General features: G+C 48.5%; 11 protein-coding genes across 11 annotated transcripts; 7 read left to right on the top strand and 4 right to left on the bottom strand.

The window, feature by feature from the left end:
• Nucleotides 1–92: 92 nt before the first annotated feature.
• DEU56DRAFT_11108 (uncharacterized protein) lies at nucleotides 93–1,379 on the top strand. Its single transcript, XM_041344601.1, has 3 exons — nucleotides 93–345; nucleotides 395–1,194; nucleotides 1,261–1,379. Exons 1-3 carry the CDS (start codon nucleotides 151–153, stop codon nucleotides 1,283–1,285), a joined length of 1,020 nt encoding a protein of 339 aa, XP_041215702.1. The 5' UTR covers nucleotides 93–150; the 3' UTR covers nucleotides 1,286–1,379.
• Nucleotides 1,380–1,570: 191 nt separating this feature from the next.
• DEU56DRAFT_763712 (uncharacterized protein) lies at nucleotides 1,571–2,526 on the top strand. Its single transcript, XM_041350835.1, has 2 exons — nucleotides 1,571–2,386; nucleotides 2,438–2,526. Exons 1-2 carry the CDS (start codon nucleotides 1,829–1,831, stop codon nucleotides 2,483–2,485), a joined length of 606 nt encoding a protein of 201 aa, XP_041215701.1. The 5' UTR covers nucleotides 1,571–1,828; the 3' UTR covers nucleotides 2,486–2,526.
• A 604-nt stretch (nucleotides 2,527–3,130) lies between these two features.
• Nucleotides 3,131–5,673, top strand: DEU56DRAFT_921349 (uncharacterized protein; the record flags this gene model as incomplete). The annotated part of the gene is made up of 4 exons (XM_041358508.1): nucleotides 3,131–3,550; nucleotides 3,601–4,326; nucleotides 4,519–5,056; nucleotides 5,114–5,673. Coding segments are annotated over 4 exons (2,244 nt in total), but the record flags the coding sequence as incomplete, so codon positions are not given.
• A 371-nt stretch (nucleotides 5,674–6,044) lies between these two features.
• On the top strand, nucleotides 6,045–7,777 carry DEU56DRAFT_763705 (glycosyltransferase family 50 protein). The gene is made up of 3 exons (XM_041350834.1): nucleotides 6,045–6,402; nucleotides 6,455–7,021; nucleotides 7,071–7,777. The coding sequence occupies exons 1-3, from the start codon at nucleotides 6,155–6,157 to the stop codon at nucleotides 7,654–7,656; spliced, it is 1,401 nt and encodes a 466-aa protein (XP_041215699.1). The 5' UTR covers nucleotides 6,045–6,154; the 3' UTR covers nucleotides 7,657–7,777.
• Nucleotides 7,778–9,241: 1,464 nt separating this feature from the next.
• DEU56DRAFT_905912 (uncharacterized protein) lies at nucleotides 9,242–10,988 on the bottom strand (the record flags this gene model as incomplete). The annotated part of the gene is made up of 14 exons (XM_041356774.1): nucleotides 9,242–9,445; nucleotides 9,501–9,552; nucleotides 9,609–9,840; nucleotides 9,894–10,028; nucleotides 10,084–10,143; nucleotides 10,198–10,203; nucleotides 10,255–10,349; nucleotides 10,403–10,416; nucleotides 10,475–10,503; nucleotides 10,553–10,591; nucleotides 10,637–10,651; nucleotides 10,703–10,722; nucleotides 10,784–10,805; nucleotides 10,871–10,988. 14 exons carry the CDS (start codon nucleotides 10,986–10,988, stop codon nucleotides 9,242–9,244), a joined length of 1,041 nt encoding a protein of 346 aa, XP_041215698.1.
• Nucleotides 10,989–11,958: 970 nt separating this feature from the next.
• Nucleotides 11,959–13,236, bottom strand: DEU56DRAFT_10997 (ADP-ribosylation factor family-domain-containing protein). Its single transcript, XM_041344596.1, has 9 exons — nucleotides 13,129–13,236; nucleotides 13,012–13,070; nucleotides 12,897–12,957; nucleotides 12,777–12,842; nucleotides 12,483–12,715; nucleotides 12,345–12,423; nucleotides 12,263–12,285; nucleotides 12,188–12,205; nucleotides 11,959–12,062 (listed from the first exon to the last, which is right to left on the bottom strand). Exons 1-8 carry the CDS (start codon nucleotides 13,169–13,171, stop codon nucleotides 12,200–12,202), a joined length of 570 nt encoding a protein of 189 aa, XP_041215697.1. The 5' UTR covers nucleotides 13,172–13,236; the 3' UTR covers nucleotides 11,959–12,062; nucleotides 12,188–12,199.
• Nucleotides 13,237–13,275: 39 nt separating this feature from the next.
• DEU56DRAFT_905910 (N-myristoyl transferase) lies at nucleotides 13,276–15,335 on the top strand (the record flags this gene model as incomplete). The annotated part of the gene is made up of 9 exons (XM_041356773.1): nucleotides 13,276–13,665; nucleotides 13,721–13,751; nucleotides 13,804–13,931; nucleotides 13,984–14,075; nucleotides 14,125–14,241; nucleotides 14,289–14,459; nucleotides 14,509–14,830; nucleotides 14,882–15,157; nucleotides 15,213–15,335. The coding sequence occupies 9 exons, from the start codon at nucleotides 13,276–13,278 to the stop codon at nucleotides 15,333–15,335; spliced, it is 1,650 nt and encodes a 549-aa protein (XP_041215696.1).
• Nucleotides 15,213–17,254, bottom strand: DEU56DRAFT_10968 (UFD1-domain-containing protein). Its single transcript, XM_041344594.1, has 6 exons — nucleotides 17,084–17,254; nucleotides 16,895–17,022; nucleotides 16,543–16,831; nucleotides 16,046–16,495; nucleotides 15,833–15,995; nucleotides 15,213–15,783 (listed from the first exon to the last, which is right to left on the bottom strand). Exons 1-6 carry the CDS (start codon nucleotides 17,122–17,124, stop codon nucleotides 15,478–15,480), a joined length of 1,377 nt encoding a protein of 458 aa, XP_041215695.1. The 5' UTR covers nucleotides 17,125–17,254; the 3' UTR covers nucleotides 15,213–15,477.
• A 132-nt stretch (nucleotides 17,255–17,386) lies between these two features.
• DEU56DRAFT_905908 (T-complex protein 1) lies at nucleotides 17,387–19,410 on the top strand (the record flags this gene model as incomplete). Its single annotated transcript, XM_041356772.1, has 9 exons — nucleotides 17,387–17,449; nucleotides 17,504–17,549; nucleotides 17,602–17,654; nucleotides 17,710–17,799; nucleotides 17,854–18,105; nucleotides 18,160–18,417; nucleotides 18,467–18,942; nucleotides 18,994–19,228; nucleotides 19,282–19,410. The coding sequence occupies 9 exons, from the start codon at nucleotides 17,387–17,389 to the stop codon at nucleotides 19,408–19,410; spliced, it is 1,602 nt and encodes a 533-aa protein (XP_041215694.1).
• Nucleotides 19,239–23,401, bottom strand: DEU56DRAFT_10495 (OPT oligopeptide transporter protein-domain-containing protein). Its single transcript, XM_041344577.1, has 23 exons — nucleotides 23,036–23,401; nucleotides 22,678–22,938; nucleotides 22,593–22,615; nucleotides 22,426–22,533; nucleotides 22,271–22,365; nucleotides 22,152–22,220; nucleotides 22,070–22,095; nucleotides 21,886–22,015; nucleotides 21,666–21,828; nucleotides 21,564–21,611; nucleotides 21,485–21,516; nucleotides 21,380–21,437; nucleotides 21,171–21,323; nucleotides 20,922–21,116; nucleotides 20,775–20,872; nucleotides 20,635–20,726; nucleotides 20,519–20,583; nucleotides 20,451–20,465; nucleotides 20,343–20,394; nucleotides 20,216–20,290; nucleotides 19,896–20,163; nucleotides 19,707–19,843; nucleotides 19,239–19,651 (listed from the first exon to the last, which is right to left on the bottom strand). Exons 2-23 carry the CDS (start codon nucleotides 22,934–22,936, stop codon nucleotides 19,515–19,517), a joined length of 2,298 nt encoding a protein of 765 aa, XP_041215693.1. The 5' UTR covers nucleotides 22,937–22,938; nucleotides 23,036–23,401; the 3' UTR covers nucleotides 19,239–19,514.
• DEU56DRAFT_905906 (uncharacterized protein) lies at nucleotides 23,276–25,477 on the top strand (the record flags this gene model as incomplete). Its single annotated transcript, XM_041356771.1, has 6 exons — nucleotides 23,276–23,286; nucleotides 23,338–23,351; nucleotides 23,408–23,436; nucleotides 24,531–24,935; nucleotides 24,989–25,163; nucleotides 25,215–25,477. The coding sequence occupies 6 exons, from the start codon at nucleotides 23,276–23,278 to the stop codon at nucleotides 25,475–25,477; spliced, it is 897 nt and encodes a 298-aa protein (XP_041215692.1).
• Between the last annotated feature and the right edge of the window lie 94 nt (nucleotides 25,478–25,571).

The raw sequence follows: 25,571 nt of genomic DNA, 5'->3' as shown, positions 1-25,571 counted from the left end.
CGGCGCACGGGAAGCTGCGAAGGGGTCGCTCTGTCGGAACTCGGAGATCTCGCGAAGGGGTTGTTTGAAGCGCAATCTCGAGGTACGTACCCTGCTCTCTTATTTATTCTATTTGACGGATGTTTTTCACTAATAAATACGGAACTAAACATGTCAGATCGTGCCCTCTCCACAAGTAATGGCACCAACGGACTAAGGAGAAAGGCTACTCGGAAGTTTCTACGATGCTCTCCAGTCTTCCAGGTAGTGAATTCCAATATCTGCAAGGATCGCTTCCTCTTCCAGTTCAACGACATTCTCGTCATTGCTAAACCTCGCCCTGAGGATCCCAATATAGTCCTCGAGGTGAGTCGTGACGAAGCGTAATCCTGCTGATCGGAAGTTCACCGTCAAGAATGTGGTTTTGCTGCGACAACTCTTCTTCACCAGCGAGCGTGAGGAGCCGTGTTCAAGAACCATCCCAAGAACCCCTGCAGTGCAAGCATTCATCGAGCAGTTCTCAACAGACCCGGATAATGCAGTCGCATCGCTCTTCAGCAGCTTGGGCCAGTGTGACGACCATGCCGGTGCTGCGCTTGCACAGCTCCTGTTGAGAACTCCGCACATTGACAGGGTGCAACTCGGTGATTATCTGTCCCGGTGTTCAAGTCGTGTTGTGCTCAAGCATTCCCTTGACGCCTTCGGATTCATTGGACTGAGGGTGGACAAAGCCCTTCGGTTGTTCCTTCAGTCCGGGATGTGGGGCAACCACAGTGTCACTTCTCTCTCGACATTCTCCTCGAGTCGTTCGCAAATCGGTGGTGTGAGTCATTCCATTCATCGCGAGCGTCTGTGTCAAGCGCGCACCCCAACGTCTGGCGGCCCACCAGAGATCACTGTCACCTTCAAATGCTCACTCCCTCCATGGCTTACCTATCGAGTCCAGTCGGAGCCAGTCATCATCCGTATCCCACAACCAGATCCACCTATCGAGTCCAGTCGGAGCCAGTCGTCATCCGTATCCCACAACCAGATCCACATTTCAGTATTGAGTTACTTGGACACGATCTGGTGTTTGACCCACCTGTGTTGTATTTGCGACGAAGTCGGCGGAAGCTTCTTTCCGGGTGACAGGGCGCTCTTTTGGATGTCGCAAGGCGGTTCACTTGTTCGTAAAATCCGAACTACACACACTAATGTCCCCGGTGTGAATCTGTGGGTCCAGGTGAGCTCTGACAGATACGGCATCTGCACCGTTGCTAACGAAGTCGGATCTGATAGTTGTAGGTTGCCCCCCCAGTTGTAGTAGACTTTGATGGATGGACTTGGTGGAGATGCGGAGTCATTTAGTAGTTTTGAACTACATAGTATGCGGTAGTACCAGTTCTTAGTTTCGAGCCTTTAATTGAATTCGTTCATTCCACCAATCACGCTTGACGAAATAATTTATTTTGACGGTGACTTGGCACAGCAGTTACACAACTATAGAGTGAACTCAAGTTCGGACACTAGTAGTGTGGTGGAAGTAGTCAAGCGCAAAGAGCATCCGCCTCCTAATTGCAAAAAAAAATTATTGTTGTTGCCCTTCCATTTACCGTCACAGTACTAGTTACATTTTTTATCTTCCACCGCAGAGCCTCGCAGACTTGAGAGAATCATGTCTGTCTATGAACCGGACGGGGTACGCAAACTGCTGTCAATGCTGGAGCCAAAAGACATGCAGAAAAAATTCGAGGCAAACTGGAAAGAGGCGGTAAGCACTGGCATGCAGAACTTCGCATATTGACATTGACCCGTTGCGCTATAGGTGAAAAAACGCGTTGGGTCATGGACAGGACATACCGAGCGCATGACCCATCCAAGACCCAGGCGCCAGTGTGAATGGGAAGCTGAAGTCATTGAGTACATCAACTATATCTCAGAGAAGACACGAATACGATCAGCGAAATCACTCATGCGACCATGCCTGGACAGCAGGATTCCAATACTTGGCCCTCACTTTTTGCCACCATCCTATCTCCATGCCCGAAAGCGCAATCAATGTGAGCCTGCAGTTAACCCAGAGGTCTTGTACTTGAAGCCTCTTCGCGTCGTACATCCATTCTACCACCCCGAGCTTGCAAGATGTCCGCGATGCAATTGTACAGATGGTGTTTCGTGGGACGGGTGGACTGGGACCGGTCCTCGAGATGTCCATGGATTAATGCTTGATGAGGCAGCGATAGGCATGCAGCTCCGCTGCGAGACTTGCAAAAACGATCCATCAAGCAAGAAGGGTCTAGTAGAAAGTGAGTGTGAGCACAATGACAGAAAAACGATCAAAGGACACTGCTTCGCAACAACAAGCCAAGACTTCTGGCGCAATTGGTCCCACTGGTCCATTCCAGGTGAGCTTGATCGAGTTTGGCTGGTGATTGTTCAGCGGCTGAAGTCACAATCATTGCGGCAGCCGACGTACCAATATTTTTCTACAGATGTGCTGTTACTCGCGAGTTGTTCGATCTAGTTATAGAGTTACGCCCATCGTCTACAGCGGGAACTCTCGCTGAAAACATCCGACGTGAGTAGCACTATCTACTTCTCAAGTGCAGGTCTAACATACCTTTCAAAAAGAACTTCATTTGCTTGAGTACCACAGGCGGAAGCTGGACTACCTTCAAGCTTGGAAATCGCGTCGAACAACACGACATGGGATGGATTTCTTCAGTCCAAATCCACTTCGGGCGTTCTCGGATCCTTACGACATAAAAGAGTACAATGCGAGGCCGATCTCGCATGACATGGTCAGCGAGATCTTCCAGGAGTTTGTGTCAGGAACACGGGAAAGGGAGTCGGAGGAATATCTTCGCACACTCTCTGGTAAGACTCGGAAATTGCTCTGCTATCAGCACTTGACGCTCACCATGAATGCTGAACAGGCATAAGTATTTCGTTCGATAACACATTCCGTGCCGCTACGAAAGCAACCATAACCAGCCGAGAGAAACAGAAGTTGAAGGTCCTGAAGGGAGGGATTATAAGTCTGATGAACGAGAATGGTGAGATTGTGGGCTGGGTAAGCTATCTTTCGCAAAGTGAATGAGACGGCACCGAACTGATGGTTGGTTACTAACTACATCAGCGCTTCTGTCATGGCCAGTCAAATGCCGAGATAAGCGAGCTTCTCGAAGGCCTCAAGACACGATGCGAGGCTCTTGATGTCCCTCCGCCTGAAGTATTTGTTGCTGACAACTGCTGCCATGTGCGCAGCGCTGTAGATATTGTTTTCCCTGATGCTACAATGAAACTGGATGTCTGGCATTTTATTATGAGGCGAGTACATTTTCCTTTGTATCTAATAATCTACAAGCTAATCCTAAAAGCAAGATATGCGACTGTGATCCTTAATCCCTCCAAGAATCCCCACCGGAAGGAAGTAGTCGCGGAGATTTCTGCCTGTATCCTGAAGAAACATGCTGAGGGTGGGAATCCCGCAAAGTACTGGGACCGAAATGAGCAGGAGACGAGACTCACCTCGACGTTTGAGAAATGGGCATGCGAAGGTACAGTTTGGTCAGCGGGGGCACGCAGAGTGAGTACTTATCCCTGGAAAAGCCTGTTTCACACTAATATTGATTTTAGGTTCATGAGGAACAGCTCAAACACGTACGGAAAGGCTGCCTCGAACGTCAGCGGCAGGACATACGAACAGATGGAAGCCGTGTGGAGGGATCCCACAAAGGCTGGAACTCACTCCAGCGTGCGCACACCAGCGGAATTGTAACCTTCTCAGGCCTTTGTCACGACTTTGTTCTTCGGCGAAACATTCGCGTTGCCTTTTCAAGGGCGAGGAAATCAGACTTCATCTCATCAACTCACGGCTCTCATCACATTCACCTCGTCGACAGGATCGCAAAGCTATTCAACCACCTCCAACTCGAAGAGAAGGCCACCAGCACATGTTGCCTGCCAGAGCTCATTGAAGTCCAATCTGAGGAGCATTTTGGGCTCGTCAAATCAAGTTTTGCGTCCACATTTGGCGGGCTACTGGACGTCAAGGCCGAAGAGTCGCCAGTTGAGCTCAATATGACTGGCACCAAGTTGCTTGAGGCACTCAGTGATGACGACGATGCAGTTGACCTTGCCCTGCAGTCTGCGAGGTCTGAAATACTTGAAGAACTCAACATCGACCCACAGCTTCTTTTCCAGCCTCAGCTGTCACTGTCGTGCCCTCCTCCAACTGCTGCAATTCCCACAGCTGCAGAAGTCGCTGACACGAGCGAGTCCAATTCTCATTTGGCCGTCATCGCAACAAACACTCGGCCACAATCAACAACGAAGCGCAAGGTGGATGACGTGGATGACATCGTCGTCATCTCGGAGAGCGAGCCTGAAGATTCTGGCGAACCCAGGGCAGTAGCATGCAAGCGACCCTGCAAAATCATGCGGCATACCACTGCCACTGACGTTGATGCTCCAGAAGTCTCTGCATCACTATTGAATCCGGTAAACCCATTTTATCCTTCCCCTACGAACAACTCATCTTACACTGCATTGCAGGGGATTTCATCAGCCACACTGGACCACTACCTCAAACCGAGAAGTCGGCTTCCATACTGCAAAGCTCTCTCACGACGGCCAACGACAGCGACAAGTGCCAGCGCTCAGCGTCAACTTCCCGCAGTCACGGTCACACCCAACTCCACGCTCCCAAACCCATTTGCAGTGATCAGTGCTGCTGCCAATGACATCAACACCAGTACCACTGCTCTCGCGCCCATTCTGAGGCCCCCAGGGATGACCCGTTCCCAGCACTTCTTCACCATTGCAACAAGAATTGATGCCCGTGCCATGCAAATCTCTGGCGATATCGAGTTCCACTTGTTCATGGACATGAGAGTGGAGTTCGCGTGGATTTCTTTCAAAATGACGCCCAAACAGTGGGCTGTAGCTACTGAGACCTACAACAACCGTCTTGAGGAGAAGAATCGTGCTAATGGGTTTGAAACGGTGAAAAAGAACCCCCAGGCCCTTCTCCGAAAGCTCGGCGAGATCGAGATGGCTGTGATGAACCGCGTGGCGAAGAACGACTTCAAGTGTGAGTTGAACTACTCACGGGCATTTGTTTCACGCACTAACTACATTCACAATACAGCTCGTTCTGGCTCGGAAACCTTCTGGAGAAGGCACTGTCACGCTATTGAGCTCATCAAGAGCGAGCCTGGGAAGAAGGTGCGCAAGTCTTCTCAAAAATTCACAGCTATCGTGTTTGCTCACACTCCTATGCAGATTCGCAAGGCACACACATGCTCGCGCTGCAAGACCATCATGTACCCCGGTCCCGAGAACTCGGGGTACAACCACAGACGGGGCTTTTGCGCCGACGGTGCCAAGCAGGTGTCCAAAAACGAGCCGCCTCCACCCTGGCCACAGCCACCAGGCATATTCTCCGAAGGCAAGCACTTCCATCCGCGTGCCTTCCTCGAAACTGTCAAGCAAATCTACGAGCAAGTATTCCTCCGGCCATCTGGTGAAAGTCCTGCCCTCGAGCAGGAAGCATTTGCGACGATGCTGCTCGACCGGTCAACAACACTTGAATCAGGGACCGTGCTGTTCAAGTTGTACGAGGAGCTCGAGATTGATGGATCAACACCGGATGCACTGCTGATTGTGCACAATAACGTCAAGCACCTTCGCATTGAGTACCTCCAGGAGCACTGGGCCTCACAGTAGTAATCGTTTTGAGCTTTCAACTAACTGAAATTTTCACGCTCTCTCGCTCGTCTTTGACTTTTCTTTTAAGTACCTTCGCAGTTCCTTCCCCCCTTGCTACTAATGGTTCAGATTTTGTATAATACATTATCTCCTCTATCCTATCAATCCCCGCCCTTGCTTCGCATCATTCTCCTTCCCCCCCCTTCCGCACGTTAGCCCCGTTCTTCCGTCCCTCCGTTTTTTCAACATATATCACGTGACTTACGATTGGTCTGGCAATGGTCGTTCACGTGCACGACCATTTTGGCGTCACGTGAGACCAAAAATGATCCACCCCTTCGCATGTCGATGTTGCCCTCAAATGCTCATCATGCGTCACGTGCACAATACAAACACGTCTTCAAATATTAGCAAGGTGTACCGGTGTAGCCTATACTTACTACTAGTACCACTAAGGCTAGTAATTGAGTCTCAAGGCTGCATGCAACCCAAAGCCAGTGCTGCATGGCAGGATCATATCCCTGGTTTTGGAACGCTGCTGTTTGTCTCTGCTATCCTTCGTGTTGTGCTCATACTGTACAGCGAATGGCATGATGCGCATTCGATAGTGAAGTACACCGACATCGACTATCGTGTATTCAGCGACGCTGCCCGATTCATCCTTTACCCCAACCTGCAGGATAATATTGCAAAGGGACCACTTGCACCTCGCTCATTTACTGTTGGCGAGTAAGTTTCTCGGTCTGTCCAGAGACGTCAGGCTCACTAAGTGATTGCATAGTCCATACACTCGGAAGACTTATCGCTATACTCCACTACTGGCCATTCTTCTCCTTCCAAATGAGTATCTGCACCCATCATTTGGAAAGTACTTGTTTGCCGCATGCGATTTAATAAATGGCGTCCTCATCTATAAAATTCTGATGTCGCACATCCTTCCCTATACCAAATCATTGGCACCAAATGTCTCCGCAAAGAACTCGGAACGCTTTATGCGTGCACATGCAACTCTCCTGGCGGCAACCCACCTCCTAAACCCGCTTGTATTCACTATCTCAACGCGTGGTTCTTCTGAAGCAATTCTCTGCACTTTTGTCCTCTTGACATTATTCTACGCACTCGAAGGTCGACAGAACGCTGCCGCCGTGATGCTGGGACTCAGTGCTCACTGGAAAATCTACCCGATCATATATGGCGTGAGCTGTGTCTCTGCGATTACCTCGCAGCGCGCCTATGGCAAAGGGTGGGGTTTTGCGTATCTGCGTCATGTGGTTGGAAGACAGGCACTTTGTTTCACCTTGCTCAGCGCAGGGACCTTTATTGTTCTGGGAGCTACATGCTACGCTATGTAAGTATCTGCATCATCTCCAAGCAGTAATTCTCACTCGCTACCACAGGTGGGGGTACCCGTTCCTCTACGAGGCGTATCTATATCACACAGACCGGCGTGATCATCGGCACAACTTTTCTCCTTACTTCTACCTCATCTACCTCACTTCTGGAGGTAACTCAGTCGACTTATCAATTTGGCGTCAACTGCTCCGCTCGCCGTTCACGAGTCTTATACCTCAACTGACGTTGTCCCTCGGGACTGGCCTCGTCCTTGGCCGATTCTCAGCCGACCTTCCGTTCGTGTGGTTCGTACAGACGTTCACATTCGTGCTCTTCAACCGTGTGTGCACGTCCCAATACTTCATTTGGTATACCCTCTTCATACCTCTACTCGTACCTCGCATCAACCTCTCATGGAAAAAGTGGGTGATGTGTGGAGCAGTCTGGATGGGCACGCAAGCACTGTGGCTTGCAGAGGCGTACAAGTTGGAGTTCCTCGGTGATGACGTGTTCTTTGGGCTTTGGGTCAGGAGTTTGCTTTATGTTGCTGGTCATGCATGGGTACTTGGGGTTATCATGAGTGGATATACACCCTTCGTATGTAACCAGCACACTCAGACACCCGGTGCGTGGCACCTCAAAACGGAGTAACCAAAATGTAGTTAGGAAATTACCTTGGTGCAGTGACTTTGCAGCTGGGCTACGGATCCTATTAGTATATGAGAAGCGCGTCCTTTTGAAATCGGTTGCAATTAACCAGTAAATCCATGCCCATATCTCGTCTTAACGTTCTTAACTCTTGTCTCAAAATCGTGTTCTCAACCTGCAACATAGTTCTTGACCATTTGTACATTGTGACACACAGGTAATCACAGTCGGAGGGCTGAATTTGACTGAGCCTCCCCGTTACTCTTCCACGCGTTTATATTACAGCTCTGTGCGTAATTAGTAATGGCACTGGCGCATTGTGGGAAAATGATCTTTGAGATTTGAGACTTATAATATTTTTGACATTTTTAACTAACTCTTCTTATTTATAGTGCGACTCTTGTCATTCTTCCAGTGCAACCGTCATCACTCTTTCTGGTACCTTCCCGTACGACCTTTCAGATCAGCTTTTGTTCTGTTTCGTTTCCTCCCTTGTTCTTATCACGGCATTTCGACATCTCGTCTTCCAAGCTTCGACGCCTCCCTACACCCTCTTGCATGATACCCCTGACGTATGAAGCACCTCCATACGATCGAGCAATGCAGCTTGGCCGCAGTTCATTCTTGGATTTCGACTTCTTCTCCCCAATCTTTGGCCCCAATACATAGTCGCCCTGGAAGAATATGCGCCCCAGATTCTCTCGGCGCTCTATACCCATTTATTCTTTCATCACACCTTAGGCCTCTCAGCATTCCCTCTGATTATCATCCTTCCGTTAGCTTGGAGTGGAGTTGACGAGTTATGACTTGTCGTAAATCTTCACATATAAGTCACGTTTGTAACTCATGCCACTGTTTGCGTATGAAAAACACACATGGTTTCTAAGCGCAGGAGATTGAGCTACCCAGGAGTTTAGCAGGGCGGAGTGAAGTTGACGACCGGAGAGCTCCCCATTAAAGTCACCGCCATCCGAACCTCGAGTGCAACCAAAGCAGCTACGCCCATTAAGCAGCCTATATACCACAAGGCACACATTTCGTGCCTTCCTCCCCTTTGACGAAGAGGAGAATGCACGTTCTCAACGTACGAAGAAGCTCCGTACGATGGAACATTCGTGGTCGCTCCTTGCATCCCCAGATGCTCATGCATGACCGTGACAGCCCCTTTCCTTATTGGCAGCCTCGCAAATTACAACTTCTCATTCTAGTGTGCACAATGATCTGACTAATAAGAAACGCCAGTCAAGGCTGGATCCGAATGAAATCAACAGCTTCACCGCCTCGCTAACTCGGCCTGGGGACTTGAGTCTGCGAACGTAAATGACAAAGATATGGTAATGGCCTAGGGAGGGTTGGCCTAGGTCTGACTCAACACCTTGTCCTGTCTCTTGCAAACATTCTTCGGAACAAATAAATTGAATCCATATTACACGAAATATGTGCCAAGGCCCATCTTTCCTTGAAATTCACTCTGCACCACCAAATAAATAAGTACCACGACGAAACTTGAAAATCAAGAAAAGAACCAAATTCTCCTGCTCCCTGTATAGCACCAGATTACCGTTAACTCCATCGAGCATCTCCCGTGCTATACGCCACTGCCAGTTGATATATGCACGCGCTCCTGGAAAGCGATTGAGATCATGCCGGTTGCTGCATCAGAGTCAGCCACGAGCCGAGCGTGATATTCTCGAACGCTTAGGATGAGGCGTGGTCCTAGCACAAAGGACTGTATGGCTTGCGAAATCCGAACAAAACCAGTAAAAGTCTGATTGTCGAAGGAAAATAGGTGCTATAGAAATGATGAACCGCGGTCGCATGCAGAGGTCAGTGAAAGATTGACATACCAGCTTCGGAGACAAATTATGTACGAGGGCGAGGCAAGACACGGTAACATAACTAGCGCGTTCAATCGTTCAACGGAAAAGGGAACCACATTCACAATATGAGCTCACCTCGCAAAGTAAAGCACGTGTGATTTTATCAACACTGTGAAACAGTCGCCGATAATCCCTCCTGCTGAATGTTGTCGCTGTTCACGGAAGTGTTTAACAGCAATCCAGACTGCGAGACACAGCGCGAGGACCTCCCAGACAGTTCCGAGTATCCAAGTAATGGCATTCAGAAGAAAGATATTGTCCGCATAGCCAGTCATGCACGCATAGGTGCCAGAGAGAATGTGTTCCTCTTGTGTTCATCAATGAGCGCTATGCACGGTTTTCATTCACAATTAAGTGTACCTCCTGAAACATGCCTCGTTACCATTACAGCGGTCGCGAAGTCAAAAATGTTGACAGCCAAGGACACGACGACGAGAAATATCAGGATCCTTCTGGATCGTTGATACATGGCATGTAACCGAGTGATCATGATGACTGCAACATGTTTCGGTCAAGTCGATATCATAGGTCATGTAACTGCATAACTCACCACCCAGCATTGGAAATGCCACAACATTCGTCCAATTCCACGCGGAGTACATAATCCGGCCTGAGAAATCCGGTTAGTGATGGGCCGTGGGTGGGTCACACACTAAAAACAGACTCACATCTGTAGCAGTCATTATAGTAAACGAAGAAGCTGGTCAAGAATGACACTCACCCCTAGTACAGGGTGTCACGGTTAATCGAATGGGAATAGCAGGCATCTGTGCAGAAGACTCACTGAATCTGTCAACAAAATCGTCGGACCAATGTCTGTATGGCACTGGTCAGGAAAAACAAAACACTGTGAATGCGAGAAGACATACCCAGTATGTTCAGGCTGATGATGAGAAACAACAGATTAGCACGACACCAATTGTCAAGCCTTTCGAACATACATGACAAAAACCATTCCGAGATAGCGCACCTAGGATATTGTCAAGTCAGCAGAAATTCACAACAGGCAAGCTACGTACACTCAGATAGAGGACGGTCATCAGGGACCAATGTTGCCTCTGTCGCAAATCAATATGGTTCTTCTGACGTGGAACTGCGCTCACCCAGACCAGTTCGACCTACAAACAAATCTTAGCGAGATGGCTGCTCCGGTCATAGCATCAACATACCTCTTGTCCGAACGTAAGGGCTGTAAATACTTGTAGGAAATCAGCAATTCTCTAATGTTATCATGCTCACCCCAATCATACACCACTCCAACAAAGGCGGCAACTGGAAAACCACAATCAAGGTCAGATCGAGACATGAGCGCCGAAATCTGACTGCTCTTCACGAACCTCCAAAATAGCTGCTAAAACGCCAAGCGTTGATGACTGGCCACCAACTAGGGTCGTCTAAGACTAGTACCATACTGTTAGAGGATGGATGTGAGGGAGTGGGAAACTTGGTGGACATACGACGATGATATTTGTGCTAGATATACCACCACCATCCAGTGCTTGGATGACCGAAATGAGATCGAGGGATGATATCCGTTCCACTCAATAGATATGATGTAACGTTCGAAGTGATGTAGCGAATGCTAGTCACGTGATGCGAAAGTGATCGGCACTGCAGTTCTAGATCATGTGATTGATTTCCCTTCTAATAATAGTGTCTAAGATCAAAGTTAACAATGGCTCATTGCGTCGGAATGATGCCAGACCAGCCGTAACTTAGAAATAGTAGGGGAGATTCACCTACCCAGGCCAGCAATACCTCCCTGCAAGTACATATCCCAACCTGGTCCTTGCCTCTTTGTCGCTTCACGTGCACGTTCTCGCTCTCTGCCTCCTTCATCGGGCTATCCTATCAAAAGGATGTCGACAATGATCAGCGCAGAATCTTCGATTTGCATCGTGGAGTTGGTGCCGTGGTGTCACCGTGGTGACAAGCATCAGGTTTTACAGCCAGGGACGTCCTAGTTAAAAATCTATCTCTGTCGGCACGCCATCAGAAAAGTCAGAGATTTGAACAAGATAACACACTTGCCAACAGCTGCCAACGGACACCCTCAACGCTAATGAAAACCGATGCAAAACGTGCCACCATAAATGTATCATGCAGTTGATGTGAATGGGAGTCGAGCTCTGCTCGCGTTGTTCGTAGGGTAGGGACGTGGGATTGGAACACGCCTGTGCTTCATCGAAGCTTCATCAGGCAATAAAACACTAATTTAAAGATGTGGGGCAGCGTACATCAATCAAGTTGGTCATAAAACATTTGCACGGGCGATCGATTTCCCACAACACACCAGTGCCATTGCATTCGCAAACTGCTGTAAAGCTTCAACGCCCCTTTGTCATCATTTGGATGTGACACGTCGTATGAATTAGCTTGCCATTTTCGCTGCTCAATGGCTACGTCTCCGGTCTCTAACTTATATTTGATGAAAGCAGCCGAGGTCTCACAACGGACCACGGGCTTATCTCGTCGAGAAGATGTGCTGATACTCAACGATATTTTCTCAACGGGCTCAAGTCTGCTGAGCTGGTTGACTCCATAGGTATGAAGTGTGAAGGGTGGCATAGGATGGTCCACAACGACAACAAAAACGAAGGACAGGGGCAAACGAGAATTAGTGCAGGTCTAAGAAATCCCCCCCAGTCACCAACAGAGGCAAACAATCATATCTGGAAAGGTCAACATTATCAGTCAAGGTGAGATACAAGAATGGGGATAGGACGTACGTATTGCGAGAGCCATAGGAAGCCTGAACGGACACGTCATTCAGTCATTTACGCACTAACCGTAACAATTTAGGCTACTCACCCTCGCCGTACCCTTGTCTCTGGACGACTGAACACATAAATATCTCGATGGGTCGAATGTCGTTCAATGGGACTTTGCCCTGCAACCACGTCACGGTCTATCAGTAACTCTCCATACCAATCTAGATACAAAACTCACCTTGCCGGTCGTTTGGTAAAGCCCAAGGTGATGCCTCAATTCCTCCTCGCTGACTGCACCAGGTGCGTCGATCTTGTTGCCAAGAACTAGGAACGGAACTTTGGCCAGTTCCTCGATAGAAAGCAGAGCGTCAAGCTCGGCCTTTGATTCAGCGAAGCGCTCGAAGTCTGCAGAGTCGACCAAGAACACAATTCCGTCGACCTCGGGAAAGTAGTCGCGCCAGAGGCGACGAGCTTAAATGCAGGTTGGTGTTCGGTAAACAGCCAAGGTCGCGAGAAAGCATAGTGTACTGACCTTGCTGATGTCCACCAAGATCGTATGTAGTGAATTTAACGTTACCTATCGCCAATTCCTCGGAAGCTGCAGGTGCATAGCATTAACGAAGGAAGAGCGTTAAAAATGCAGACGGCGTACTAGGGTGCAGGGTGGGTTGAAGGGTGGCTAGTCTGTCGTTCTTCAACATATGCAGAAGCGTCTGTAAAGCATGTAAATGAGTGGTGTAGGTTCGCACAAGTTACGCGCTGCCCACCGTCTTGCCAGCATTGTCCAAACCTAGGAAGAGAATTTTGGCATTCTTGTGCATCAGGCCTATAGCCGAGTTAAAAACAATGAAGAAAACACAGAAAGTTAAACAGGAAAGACCGACCAAGCTGAGCAAGAACATCCCAGAACCAATTTACGATGAACATGGTGACTGTTGAGCAACAAGAGTGGATAACCGAAAGGGTCGCTCAATTTGGCACGTAGTCTTGCGTGTCCTGTGACACTATTCTGTGACAACCACGCTGCACCAATGTCTTCATCCTCTCAAAAGGCACAAATCCAAGAAATAATCGATACCACCCAAGGATCTGACCCTGAGGATCAATGTTCTACCCCGGAGCCTGATGTTGATCACGATCAGGATGGTGCTGTTACACCACAGGCTTCATCATCGAAGCCAAAGAAGAAGAAAAAGTCCAAGGCTGCAAAGATTCTCAACGCAGTGCGCGGCAAGAACGAAATACCACAAGAGCTCATCAGTCACGTCGTGGATCGTGTCGCTGCTGAGCACGGGCCAAATACCGCAGCTACAAATGAGGATAATGTCAGGCAAGCATTGGAGCAGATGAAGATCATGGATGTCATCAAAGGTAAATCGGGTATCGCTGGGCGAGGGAAGAAAGCTATGGGAGAACATAAGGTATGTGCAACAACTCAGGTAGCAGTGCGGATGATGAATTCAAGGCTCGACGTAGTTTTGGGCTACCCAGCCAGTCCCACAGCTTGGTATACTGTATTATATATGTCGATTCCAAGACATGCTCAACGGTGGTCCTAGGTGATGAGGCTCCGCCCGATGACGGCTTCATTGAACCCGACAAACCTCGAGAAGAAGTGCGACAAGAGGCATACCCTCTGCCGAAAGACTTCGAATGGTCTATATTAGACATTAACGAGCCTAAGCAAGTATGCATATCGATTGTATCATGTACTGTCTTTGTGACTTTCAATTCTGCAGATCAAAGAAGTTTATGATCTTTTATCTCTCAATTACGTCGAGGACGATGAGGCCGCATTCCGTTTCCAATATAGCGCCGAGTTTCTTGAATGGTAAGCTCGTCGGTGCAAAGTGGGGGACGTGCGCCTCACGAACATCTAGGGCTCTCAAGCCCCCAGGTTACCTCAAAGAATGGCATCTTGGTGTGCGTGTGTCTTCGAACAAGAAACTGGTAGCTTTCATCTCTGGTGTGCCGATCACGTTACGTGTGCGCGGAAAGTAAGGCCCTTTATTATGATGATTTCTCGGAAGTTAAAATCATGCAGTGTTTTCCGGGCGTGCGAGATTAATTATCTTTGTGTGCACAAAAAGCTGCGCTCGAAACGCTTGGCCCCTGTGCTAATCAAAGAGATCACACGACAAGTAAATTTGACGGGTGTCTTCCAGGCCATCTATACCGCTGGTGTCGTTCTTCCGACGCCTGTGTCCACTTGCCGGTATGTTGCCTATCTCTACAGCCTGTGGAAGTGCTCAAGAGTTTATCAGTTACTTCCACCGCTCACTGAATATCCCAAAACTCGTCGACGTCAAATTTACGTACGTTCCCAGGAGCATGACGCTTGCCAGAATGATTCGCGTCTACAAGACCGTGGCTAAGCCTCAACTGAGCGGCCTTCGTGAAATGGAGGAAAGAGATGTCTCAGACGTTGCCGATCTCTTCACGCGCTACATGCAGAGGTTCAGCATGGGGCCAGTCATGACCCTTGACGAGGTCCGCCATCAGTTTTTGAGTGGGCGAGGACGTATGGACGAATTATCAGTGCACTATCGGAGACCAGGCCAGGTGGTGTGGACGTATGTTGTTGAGGTCAATTTCCTATTCATGTCCTTCCTGCCATGATTCTAATGCATTCTGTAGGACTCAAACACAGGCCGGATTACTGACTTCTTTTCCTTTTACTCTCTTCCCTCGACGATTATAAATCATCCGAAACATGGGCTCTTGGAAGCTGCCTACTTGTTTTACTATGCATCTGACGCGGCATTCGCTGAAGGCTCGGAAGCGGACAACAACCTCAAGAAACGATTAGAAGCTCTTGTAGGAGACGCCCTGATCATCGCGAACCAGGCCAAGTTTGACGTCTTCAATGCCCTAACACTCATGGACAACTGTAGCTTTTTGGAGAGCTTAAAGGTATGTATCTTGATTTATGAAGGGAACGCAGTCGGTCCTTACGGTTTTGTGGTAGTTCGGCGCCGGGGATGGTCTCCTGAACTTCTACTTGTACAACTGGAGAGCAGCGCCTCTGGCAGGCGTTTCAGCCGTTGGCGATGTAGAGCCAGGAAAGGGTGTCGGGGTTGTCATGTTGTGACGTTAGCCCAGGCCTGTCGATCTGCTCACTTTCATGAATTATACATCGCCCGAGTATCTACGTACAACTTATCCTCTACAAACGAACCATCCTCTGACCTTCTCCACCTTGTGGAATTAACTAACTTACAACCACCATCAATTCAATCACAGTCAATGTCAATCATGTCGTCGTCGTCCACACCCCAATCCGGCGTCGGACTACGTCGCTTTGGTTGTGCTTTTGTTTGCCGGGTAAGTGGACCACCTCCAGCAGCACCAAGATCACGCCCACGGAAGCTAGGTGGAATGTGGGTAGACCGGGAGGAACCTAACGTATTGCCAGCCCCCCAAGACTTCTCGCTCGGTTGCGACTTTGCAGATGCATTCTCCTTCTCCTTCCCTTTCGCATCTGGGGGTGATGTTATTGGCCGGCCTGTGAGGGTACTACCCGAACCTGAGAAAGAGGGCTGGAGAAATTGTGACATCAATTTGTGGATAAACTATACTCGAACTCACAGCCGAAGGGGGAGGAGCGGAAGGAGAGGAAGGAGCCTTGGGTTCCGGTGGGGTGTATGGGACGACATTAAAGCCAAAGAACAGCTTCCCAAATGGAAGATTGAGTGCGGCGGGAACCTTGACTTCTGCCTCAGTGGAACTGTTGTTGATTATCTTCTGTTGGCTGTTGAAATCGTTAGCATGCCCAGACGAAACCGCGTTTTTGAAACCCACTCAGTCCTGATGATCTTACTATCTCCGCCTACTGCTTCGACTCCCCGATGACTGATGCCCTTGCCTTTCGTCTTCCGACCAGCGAGAGTTTCTCCCTTGCCCTTGAAACTCTCCCAATGATCGCCGCCTTTGCTTACAGCCGTTCCACTAGGAGCAACAAAACCACCACCTAGTGATGATGATGGTCGCGAGGAACCGGGACTCGATGAATTGAGGTCGATCTTCAATTTGGATGCCATAGTGGAAGGCGGGGCGGGTTTCGGACGCTCAGGCTCTACGTAACCGACCGGGGGAGCAAAGTCGACCTCTAGGTCAGTATCTAGCACGTTGATGCCACCTCCACCGGGTGTTGTCTCCATCACAAGAAAGCCGAAGATGATTGAGTTGTAGTATATTTCAACTATATCACCTTGAGTGAGCGCAGTGAAGTTTCGCAGGGATTGCTCGAGCCTGATGGATGTTAGTTGAGCCAGTGATGCCGAAATACGCGCACGTACACAGCTTTTGGATCTGATATTTCAAGGAAATGTGTAGATTGTGCCTGTAGCTTGACGAACTTGCCCTTCGGTAGTTCAGCACCAGTTATGCGAATTGGGTCGCCTTCATTGAGACGCAACGTCTTCATCATCCAGTACGGAAGGTGGACTATGCCCTCTTCAGCGATAAACTCGAGTACACCTGCATGCGTGGATGCGGCCGGATTGGTCGCGTTTGTGAGCTGAAACATCCAAGGTCCCTCGAGATCGAGGTGGGTCAAGTGTGCGAGAGCTGATGGAGGCATAATAACTGCAAGAACATCCAGAATTGTTACTACACGATATCAGTGTGCGATGAAATGCAATTACGTACTCTTTCCTCCGTAGGAGAGATTCTCTCGCTCCCGGCCAGGAAGCATCGCGACACTGTAGGCCTTCAAGTACACACTATACGACCGAGGATTTGGCCGGTTACGAGAGCCCATAGGAACCCCAAATCCTCTGGAATGACAGAGATGCTAGTCAGATTTCTTGACCCAAGAGCCAAAGAGAGGTGGCTTACTGGGCAAACTGAGCGAAAAGACCCCCTGGGCCACCTGCCATGCCATCATGATCGTCAAACTATAGAAAATGATCAGTTGCGTTGATCGTCTGTTATGATATGCACACACAAAGTCCATCTGAAAGCGAGATCGTGAAGTTAGAGAAAGGAGTTAGAGTCAACGTTGCTTTCAAGAGCTTTCGAGTCGAGCATACGCGTAACGCAGCGGCGGCAAACCCCGTGACTACTAATTTAGCGATCGATGGTTTTGTCTACGCGCATCGTCTACTGCTCAAAATCTACTGAGCCTTCGACGATATCAAAATGGCATCAAAGATTGCACCAGCAGCATCTCGTACGGGCTCAAATGCTGCGTTCAACGACAAGGTAATACTGTCTCACAATTGCCGCGATGTTTCGAAGGAATGAACGCGTCCACAGGTCAAGCCAATGGAACTTCGGATGTCTAACTTGGTCGCTGCTAAAGGTACGTGAAGAGTGATGTTTGCGATCGTTTCGCATTGTTGACTTTATTGTAGCCATAAGTGATGCTGTTCGAACATCTCTCGGTCCAAGGGGGATGGACAAAATGGTATGGCTTGATGTTACTTCGTTGATGATGAAGAGATGTCATTTCATTTGCGTAGATTCAAACCTCAAAGGGTGAGGTCATCATCACCAACGATGGAGCCACAATTCTACGGAGCATTCAAGCTCTACATCCTGCCGCAAAGATGGTGCGCGCCAAGGCGTGATGCTTGCTTGCTGATCATCTACTTACGTCATTTTAGCTGGTCGACCTTTCAGCTGCTCAAGATGTCGAAGCAGGTGATGGAACAACATCGGTCGTTGTTCTAGCAGGTAGCCTTCTTGGCGCCGCAGAAAAGATGCTACAGAAAGGCATACATCCAACCATCATCGCAGAATCGTTTTTGAAAGCATCGGTCAAAGCAGTCGAATATCTCACTGAGATATCAACGCCTATCGATCTCAGTGACAAGACCAGTCTGCTCCGAGCAGCAAGCACTTCCCTGAACTCAAAGGTGCTGAGGATGTTTGAAGTTATCGTGGTAACACTTTGCTGATGCGCGCAACAGATCGTTTCTCAATACTCATCGACGCTTGCTCCCATTGCAGTGGCTGCTGTGACGCGTTTAGTTACACCTCAATCGTCCAATGTCGACCTTCGTGACATCAGGGTTGTGAAGAAAGTCGGTGGCACTATTGAAGACACTGAACTTGTAGACGGTGTTGTCCTCAACCAAAATGTCATTGTTTCAGCTGGCGGTCCTACTCGCGTGGAGAAGGCCAAGATTGCCATCATCCAGTTCCAGCTCAGTGCTCCCAAACCTGACGTATGTGTCTTTCACTCCTTTCGTCTCAGTTCTCATAACACCTCGTTAGATGGACAACACTGTCGTGATCAACGACTACCGACAAATGGACAAGGTCATCAAAGAGGGCCGTCAGTACCTGCTCAACATCTGCAAAAAGATCAAGAAGGCGAATTGCAACGTCTTGCTCATCCAAAAGTCTATCCTCCGTGATGCAGTCGACGATACGTCCCTTAGCTTCCTCAAGCGTCTTAACATCCTTGCAGTCAAGGATGTTGAGCGTGACGAGATCGAATTCCTTTCCAAGAGTCTCGGCTGTAAACCTGTTGCCGACATCGAAGCCTTTACAGAAGACAAGCTTGGGTACGCAGATCTAGTCGAAGAGACTTCAAATGCTGGTATCAAAGTTGTCAAGATTACCGGCGTGAAGAACCGTGGACGCACAGTTAGTATTCTGGCTACGGGTGGTAACAGCCTTGTCGTGGAGGAATGTGAACGCAGTCTGCATGATGCTCTTTGTGTTGTCCGGTGTCTCGTAAAGAAGCGGTGAGACACAATGTTCCATCTGATTGATTGAGGTTCTAATATGATAACAAGGGCCCTCATTGGTGGTGGTGGTGCACCTGAAATCCACGTCTCCCGGCTGTTGTCCCAATACGCACAGTCACTCAAAGGCATGGAAGCTTACTGCTTCCAAGCATACGCAGACGCATTAGAAGTGATACCGACAACTCTTGCGGAGAATGCTGGCCTTAATCCGATTTCTATTGTCACGGAATTACGCAACCGACATGCTCTAGGTGACCGGAATGCTGGTATCAACGTCCGCACAGTAAGTCCATGCAGCCTCGAATTACTTCGATCATTTGACCACATACACCTTAGGGCCTAATCTCGAATATTCTTGAGGAGGATGTTGTTCAACCTCTTCTCGTCTCCACGAGCGCAATTGAACTCTCGACGGAGACTGTGTGCTTACTTTTGAAGATCGATGACTATGTACAAGCAAGATAATGAGACGTTCTGAAATTCTAATAGACATCGTTGGCTGTCACCAAGTGGAACAAGAACTTCATTTGTTATCACAAAAATACGTCAACCTAGTACTTATATGGTTTTCAGAGAGACAAGCAGCGGTCATAGTTTCCGCCTTGGTTTGCACCCCACCATTCCGGGAAAAGATGTGCGGATCCAGCAGCTCCTTGGACTGCAAAAGAGAGAATGAATACCATGACCTGTGTTCCACCATCGAGGGCTATAGTATGGCATGATGTTAGCAGTTGAGATTATAAGAAAGCCGCGACATTTACCTGCACCGACCAAATAATTGTATTTCACGAACCAACGCGGGTACCTAGTACGGAGCCACCACTGGGACAAGAACGCGACAGTGAAATACGACAAAAGTGAAGAGTTTATTCCAACGCAAAGCCAACCGATGAACGAACTGCACATATGATAAGCTTAGAATATGAATCATTAATGACTTCAGAACGTACCAGATGATTGGGGTGTAATAGTAATCCATGCGTAGTTTCGGCCAGTAACGGTGAATGATCCAGAAAGGAAGAGGTGCGACCAAGCCAATCAGATAAGACAAGGGAACCCATTGATATCTTTGACCAGTTGAAAAGAGCTCGTGAGCAAGGCCACCCCATGCAATCGCTTGCGAGTTGTATGACTGAGGTTGCTGGCCAGACCAGATGTTTGTTCCTTGCACAGACAGCAGGATTTCACGTTGACTGTCGATGATAGAATTCATCAACACTAGAACAACAAGTCAAATGTGGTGAATAGATATGAAAGACGGCTCCCTGACCATAGTTGAGAACAGCGCCGAGTAAGGTGCCAATGATCTGGGCCGTGAATGCAGCGCGGGGAGGTAGTTTGGCGTCTGGGCACTTGCCAGTGAGAGGTACCTTTCCCGACAAAGAATGCGCACATACATTGAGCGATCTTCAGGTCGCGTAACAGCAGCAATGCTTGAGCCACACTATTCTGAAGGGGAACATAAATATAAAGCAGATCGAAGAGGCGAAACCGGGGATGCGTACATAGCTGTAAAGGACCTGTCAAACCAACATCAGCAGCGGTCAAAATCGGAAACTACGTCAAGACGAACAAAGAACATGTTCGCCATGGGTCTTCCGTTGTGCAGGTAGCCGGCAATCATCTGGACCAGGGTTTCTTCTCTAAAATATCAACTCAGGGCACCTACAGCACATAAACAACACTTGCGGATGGAAAGCTGAATGCCGGTAATGGCGTATAACGCGCCGAAGAACAAGATAGACACGGCAGCCAAGAGGACTGCGATGACAAAGCCCCACCTGAAAAGACTTGATAAATTTGATTGCCAGATGGAGAATATTGCTCACCAGGGCAGCGTGGAATTTGTCATGTAGATAACGACTAGTCCAACAATGAAGGAGAGAACAAACGTCATGAAGTACCAGCTATTCGGAGCATCTGGGTACTGTATGACAATGAAGTAAGGTTCTCCTTCCAATGTCACAGCGACTGACCTTCAGCATTTCGCGGTAGTGTGGGTCGAGGTCCTCAATGTTGGCGGGGACTTCCCTCTTTCCACTGTGCTTCCAGAATTTCCAATCGAAATTAGCACGCCAACTCCTCAGTGTGTCCATGTTCATCCAAGTCCAGGCTGCACGTAGGTCATGTTTATTCCACAGGAGGAGGTGAGTGAATGTCGCAGCTAATCCCTGTGGTGAAACTATGAGCAAAGCACCCTATATCAGCAGTGATTCTTGGCATACGAGGTTAGTGGACAGAAGAGCTACAACCCAGGTACCAGCGTAGAATGGCAGGCCCTGTTCAGCGACCAAAGTGGGGTCCACCTCATAGTTGGAATTCAGAATCAAAGTCTGGTTGTAGATAGTGCCATTCTGGTAAAAGAGGAGCTGCGCCAACTGATCAGTGCATTGTTAGCCTGGACATTAGAAAGCGCAGCGACGGTTTTACGTACAAAGGGGAAGTTTTGAGATTCCCAAATGTTGTTGTAGAATACCGCGACGAAGACGACCCTTCGTCTCTCTTAGTGATATGTTACACCGTGACTGAAATAACATACATGCAGAGAATGTAACCAATGAAGGTGGAGAGCTAGGGGAGACGTTAGAATTGTCATACGCACTTGTGTGTCAACTAACCTGAGCTTTCAGCGGAATAGTCATCGGGTTAACACCACCCGAGATGTACTAAACAAATCGAGTTCATCCAAGTGTCAACAACATCGGGATAGCCAGCCGTACCTGCCAATCGAAGCACACGGACAATAGACCAAGACCCTCATTTCCGTTGGAACCACCAAACACACGAGAGACAGCAGCATTGTTAGGAGCAGCGAGGCAGAATATTGAGAGACCAGTGAGAAGTGGGAAGATCCATTCAGGGAACATTTCCCATAGAAATATTCTGGGTTAAGATCATTAGAAATTGAGAGCACGATTCATTGATAAAGTTTAAATTTACGCAGTAAAGACGACGTAGAAGACCTTGAGCTTTCGGCGTGCTTCGAAGCCATCGCGATAGAGAGCGTCGAACATGGAAAGCAGCGGGAGAACACCGGGGTACAACATCTTTGACGGATAAAGGAGGATTCCTGAGTGTTGTCAGTCGAGATCTTGCGCATAACTACTGTTGGACACAAAAATACCTCGCATCAGGCCACCAATCCCATAACTGTGGTTTGCGGCTTCAGCAATGGGCACAACAAGCAGTATTCCAGCGCAACGCACCCGAGCAATTGAGACGAGAACAACAAAAATATTGATGAGACGGCGTTCGGCGTGATATTATAATACAGACTAATGGGTCATCAATCACCACCGACCAAGAAATTGAATTTCGAACGCACCGCTGGACAGCAAGAACCTCCGTAGCCAATGCAGAGTTCGCAGCTGCACTAGACATGATGATAACGAACGCATTTTCCTTCTTATTAAAGGGTCCCTATATTCATACATTATGCATGAATTTAATGGGTCAGGGGTTACTATGTGGACAACGCACTGGGTTCAAGTATCGGAGTAATCCATGACGTGGGATAAATGTTTCCATCGCAAAGCCAATCACATAGGATATGATGGCGAGGAACATCACAGACACAAGGACAGTTTGCTGCAGTGCCAAGCCGGATGAGAGCCCTGAGAGAATGTTTGATAAAAAAAACCCCTCACAGGTTTGAAGTAATAAATTTGGGCTAGGAAAAAAAAGCCGTGCAAGTGAGTAAGACCCTCGACTGAATGACCTCGAGTGATTTACCCAAGGAACCACCAAAGGCTGAAAGTCCGAGGCCGATGAAGAAAGCCCGAAGTGTCCAGGGGTTCAGACTAGGATCGTCGTCCACGGAAATGACGTGAGTTACAATCTCTCGCTCGTTCTGGAGGACAATCTCGTCTGTTTCAGCTTCTTGGGTGGATGACTCAATGTCTCCCTGTATGTAGTAAGATTTCTCCTCCTTCGCGTCGATGGATTTCTCGTCGGTAGCACTAGGGATCTGTTCCATAGCTTCAGTAGCCATGGCTGTCGAGAGAGAGTGCGACGTGCCGAGGCAGACCAAGGCAAAATATCTGATATATAAGCATACATCAAAGTCGACAAGACCTGTAAAAGGACGAACCAGGGCCAAGATAGATAAGTCCTATTCTTGCGAGGTGGCGGGCACGGGGGCCTGAAATGATACCGACGCCAGCAGCGTTAATAGCTTCTCTCGTATGACCACACGTTCTCCACAACGGATAACGGAGCTTGAGGGAGTTTGAGATTCGACCGACAGACGAAAGAAGTTATGCGAATAACGTCATGAATTTAGTCAACTTGCCACCATCTTGACTTCTTTTCCTAAGGCGCGCGAACAAGAATGTCATTCCTGTTAGTTTCCCATTACTCTTTGACTGTCACTGACTGATCTCATTCTGCAAGAGTCAACGGAGGGGGTTCGTGTTTGAGGTGGGATATGAGGCGCGAGGTTGATTATTCAATTGTTGGTCAGTTGCACGCACTATCCGCTTCATGGAAACCGTAGGTGCCAGCGTGTGTTCCAGATAAAGTTCATTATATTACGGTCAGGAAACCAAATCTAACGGCATTGCGCAGAATTGATTCAGCGAGCCGGCTCAGAGTCAGAGAAGGCCAAAAATCACTCAGCGGAAATGCACTTCAAAGTTCGCAGTTAAGGCTACTTCAATGTTGCCGTTATCAGGGAGATAAAAAGGATATCACCTATCACCATAAGGACCAACAGACCAAGGCATCCAGACCACATGGTACTGTCGCACTCAGCAGCATGCTCAATCAAGGTGGGCGTCCAAATATTGTAGAAACCCGGAATCTTATTTCCTCTTACAAAAACTTTCATTCTCGACGAGAGAAAGAGGTTCGAGAGAAAGATTCGATTGGAATAAATCCGAGGGACCTGGGAGATGTGTTTGTGTCGAGGCCAGAGTATTGGCTATACCATATACCTACATACCGGCAGTCAGTCAAATACATATGCTACAAATCCGATCTCCGGAACCCACCTGTGTGGCGCATACCTGGTCGAACTGAACTGCTGATCTGACTGCGCCGTATCATATTTGCCCTAACCAAGAGATTCCTTCTCGGTGATCCCCTGAACGAAGGGCTTCTGTTCCCGCTCGCGTTCGAGTCGCTGAACACATTCACATCGCCTTTTACGTTTAAACCCGGGAACCACATGGTTTATTGGAACAATGAGCCGTGCGTGCCTGAACAAAAGGTTGGGGGTTCGTCAGATGACATGGAATTGAGCCCGTGAGGATCAGAAAGTTCCGTCCGTTCATGCGCTCGATAGAAGCGTAACAACGGCAGTACTTACTATATAATTCGACTACGATCTCCTCTCCATCCAGCAATCGAGTTTGGCGCGTCTACTTGTATAGTTATGTGCATGGAGGGCCCACTTCGGTTACTGCACACAAAGTTGGTGGCAACTACAAAGACATACTCGGACTCGAAGTTACTGGTATGGTTCAAGAGGTTTCTTACATAATAGTTTTTCAGGAGGCATTATGATAACGAAACCATTTTCAAAAACCGTGTGATAAAAGCACTCATGATTTCAAACTCAGCCCAAGAGTCAAAGCAACGTTTAGATCGCTCTGGGGCACATTGCTAGACATCCTGAAGACCCAAGCAATGGCGGAGCCAATAGCCCTTTCAATGACCATAAACATAATCCTCTTTACACTCCCACTATTGCCAATAGGACGACCCGTCGTCATCCGAGTCGTCCTGTCTCGCCAACCACACACCCCCGGTCCAAACGCCGTGCAAGTTCACCATCATTTTCTAATACCGGTTCCTTTGATTCATCTGATGACGACATAAATGCACCTGTAACCCCTCCTCCCATAGTCAAGAGTCTATCCCGTTATGTGCAGCGCGCGAAAGCACGGCCCAGGCCATATGAAAGGCGTGATCCCAGCACACAACACCGCCGCTATGCTGCAACCCAACTTTCCCCCATTGATTCTACACCCGTGCCAGACGTTCAGAAGGTATGTTAATCAATGCATATCCACGGCTTATTGATAAATAAACAGCATACCAGGGCAAGGCTTTACTCGAAAGCCGATTGCAACACTTGTCTTCTGGGGCTATTGCGCAAGCTGTCATCACGAAACAAGCTGATATTGAATGGAGGCGGGTGCGTGCTCTGGCAACCGCTTGGATCCAAGCCATCGAAGAGCACAAAAGGTTTCTTCAGATGGTTCTTGAAGATGATGGTGACACGTATGCCAGTGCCGCATCAGAACCTTGAAATACCTCGCTCCAAGAGCTCTCCAAAGGTAGCGTAGATGAGCTCAATGAACGCCTCCACTCTTGCATGGCCGCATACAGCCCTGATGTGACGTCGCTCGCTGTTGGACACAAACAGCTTGATCTCATGGAGGACATAGCTTATGAGCACCCGGACGATTACGCTGCCGAACGTCGCTTGCCAGGCTTCAGGGATTTGGATGACTGCGAAGACCATAGCAGTAGTTGTGAGTCCCTGGACGGACTGTCGGCAGTTTCCGCCAAGTCCGATGATGTCTGAAGTAATTATCGTGTCGATCACCCTCCGCTTATAATACTGATATTGTGTAACAGGTCGTATGATACCTTCGTCAATCTTGTTATTGGACCTTTCC

Source organism: Suillus clintonianus (genome assembly GCF_016758775.1).
Source record: "Suillus clintonianus strain FC179 chromosome Unknown DEU56scaffold_1, whole genome shotgun sequence".
NCBI classification, from domain to species: domain Eukaryota; kingdom Fungi; phylum Basidiomycota; class Agaricomycetes; order Boletales; family Suillaceae; genus Suillus; species Suillus clintonianus.
The sequence above is the reverse complement of the archived record's forward strand: the minus strand, read 5'-3'. Positions and strand labels throughout refer to the sequence as shown.